This window comes from Perkinsus marinus (assembly GCF_000006405.1).
Source record: "Perkinsus marinus ATCC 50983 genomic scaffold scf_1104296970298, whole genome shotgun sequence".
In the NCBI taxonomy this organism is placed as follows: Eukaryota; Perkinsozoa; order Perkinsida; family Perkinsidae; genus Perkinsus; species Perkinsus marinus.
In genome coordinates this window covers 1-1,829 of record NW_003202518.1, presented here as the reverse complement: position 1 = coordinate 1,829, position 1,829 = coordinate 1, and the positions used below count along the sequence as shown (strand labels likewise).

At 46.0% G+C, this 1,829-nt stretch overlaps 1 protein-coding gene across 1 annotated transcript; it reads right to left on the bottom strand.

Moving 5' to 3' along the window:
• Nucleotides 1-688: 688 nt before the first annotated feature.
• On the bottom strand, nt 689-1,687 carry Pmar_PMAR012858 (Caltractin, putative; the record flags this gene model as incomplete). The annotated part of the gene is made up of 6 exons (XM_002767644.1): nt 689-788; nt 836-937; nt 1,043-1,106; nt 1,295-1,396; nt 1,441-1,536; nt 1,580-1,687. Coding segments are annotated over 6 exons (572 nt in total), but the record flags the coding sequence as incomplete, so codon positions are not given.
• Nucleotides 1,688-1,829: the final 142 nt, after the last annotated feature.

The following is a 1,829-nucleotide window of genomic DNA, read 5'->3' as shown; positions in this document are numbered from 1 at the left end:
TGCGATAAGGTGGACCCACCAGCGGTAGAGACACCATGTTTTCATCCACCGTCAGTGACTATACACAAAGCAGAGGAATACATGGGCTTTCTGTGATACCTCAATTGTCGTCACTCAGTAGTTCTGTTGTGTCTGGAGTTACTACCTACTAAGTAGCTTGCACCTCACGAAGACGCTTGTCGCCGCATCCACCTCGACTGTGATCGCGGTCGTATATGATCCTAACGACGATATGGGGTACATTTTGTCCACCATAACCGTTTTAATGCTTTTCGTTTTTTTCCGACGAGGTATGGAAAGTTAACCACCTATTTGTCAAACAAGGGGTTGAACTCAAATATCGATGGAAGGTTTCACCACAGACTCTCGAGAGTATTTGTGAGACGGAACCCCGCTGTGCTACTGCTTTCCACTCGTCCAACCCAACGCTCTTTCTGCTACTGAGCAATCAATGCATCAGAACTGTCGCGGCACAAATCAGCTACTATGGCTAATGAGAATATTCCCCAACATGGAGAAACCGTTCGGGCCTTTTCGGCATACGCATTGATCTCATGATCCTCCAAAAAAAGGACACTCAGAGGGTCAGCCGGTGTGGCACTAGAAATACACCACAACTAACCCCATAGATAAAACTACGAATGATTAACTCAACAAACAGTGTTGCAACAAACGATTTAATTATTACAGATCTTCGTCAGAATCGAAATCGTCCAATAAGCACCCGCTACCGTTGGTATTCCGTCGCATGACCCGATAAAATTCATCAAAAGAGATGGTGCCGTCGCCTGAGCAGGATCAGATCTAAACTCATTCTGAGCCGATCCGCCTCAACCCGATCGATCGGCTTCCTCAATCATCTCCATCAACTCATCGTCTGGTATGTTCTCCCCTAATTCCGTTGAGACCCTCTTCAGGCTTCGGAAGGTTATCTTACCTGCATTGTATGATCGTACTATGGGCGACTATACCCAACTCAACAGACGGCCAGCGTCACCTTATACTATCGTGTATCTTATAGTAGAGCCCTACGCCACACTACCTATATTATCCTCATCGAAGAGCTTGAATATTTTCATAATCTCCTCTCTGGAGTCTTTGCTTGCCTGAATAGCCACGGATATGATCAGTACTGATAACTCACAGCTGATCCGACTACGAGTACGACTCGGATGAAACATTGAACCATACGGGGAACTGCTGATAGCATCCAGCCTGCTTGAAGACGACAATCAACCACGTTTATCGTTTCCAAGCCATAGACTGATGTGCCGATACCCCCTTGTCATAATACCATCTTAGGAGCCATCATATCACAGAACTCATCTAGAGTAACTGTCTGACTGGGATGTTTACCAACATCTGCCAACATTCTGCCCACCATATCCTTACTAACCTACACAACTCAGTTACCCCAACCCCATACCACAACACCACTACATCTTCTATTCCTAACGCTCTCATAGCCGCCTTGATTTCCCTAGCATCTATACAACCAGAGTTGTCACTATCGAACAATGCAAAGGCTTCACGGACCTACAACGTCTTGTAGACCGAAACCACTCCGAATAGAGCCCACCTCCTCAAGCTGATCCAAAGTCATCGCTCTCTTACCATCCAACGGTCGCTTCGCAACAACAGATGATGCAGGTGGGACACCACCTGCTTCCACAATGTCTAAATTCCCCTCCAATTCCCCCTACCTCTTAACGCCGATGCATAGGATCTACTGGGCATCTCAGGAGAGATTCCTAATATAATGCTAATTAACAGTTTCCAAACCCAATACTTCAACTTCCTAGACATTGGTCAACTTATGACCGTAACTA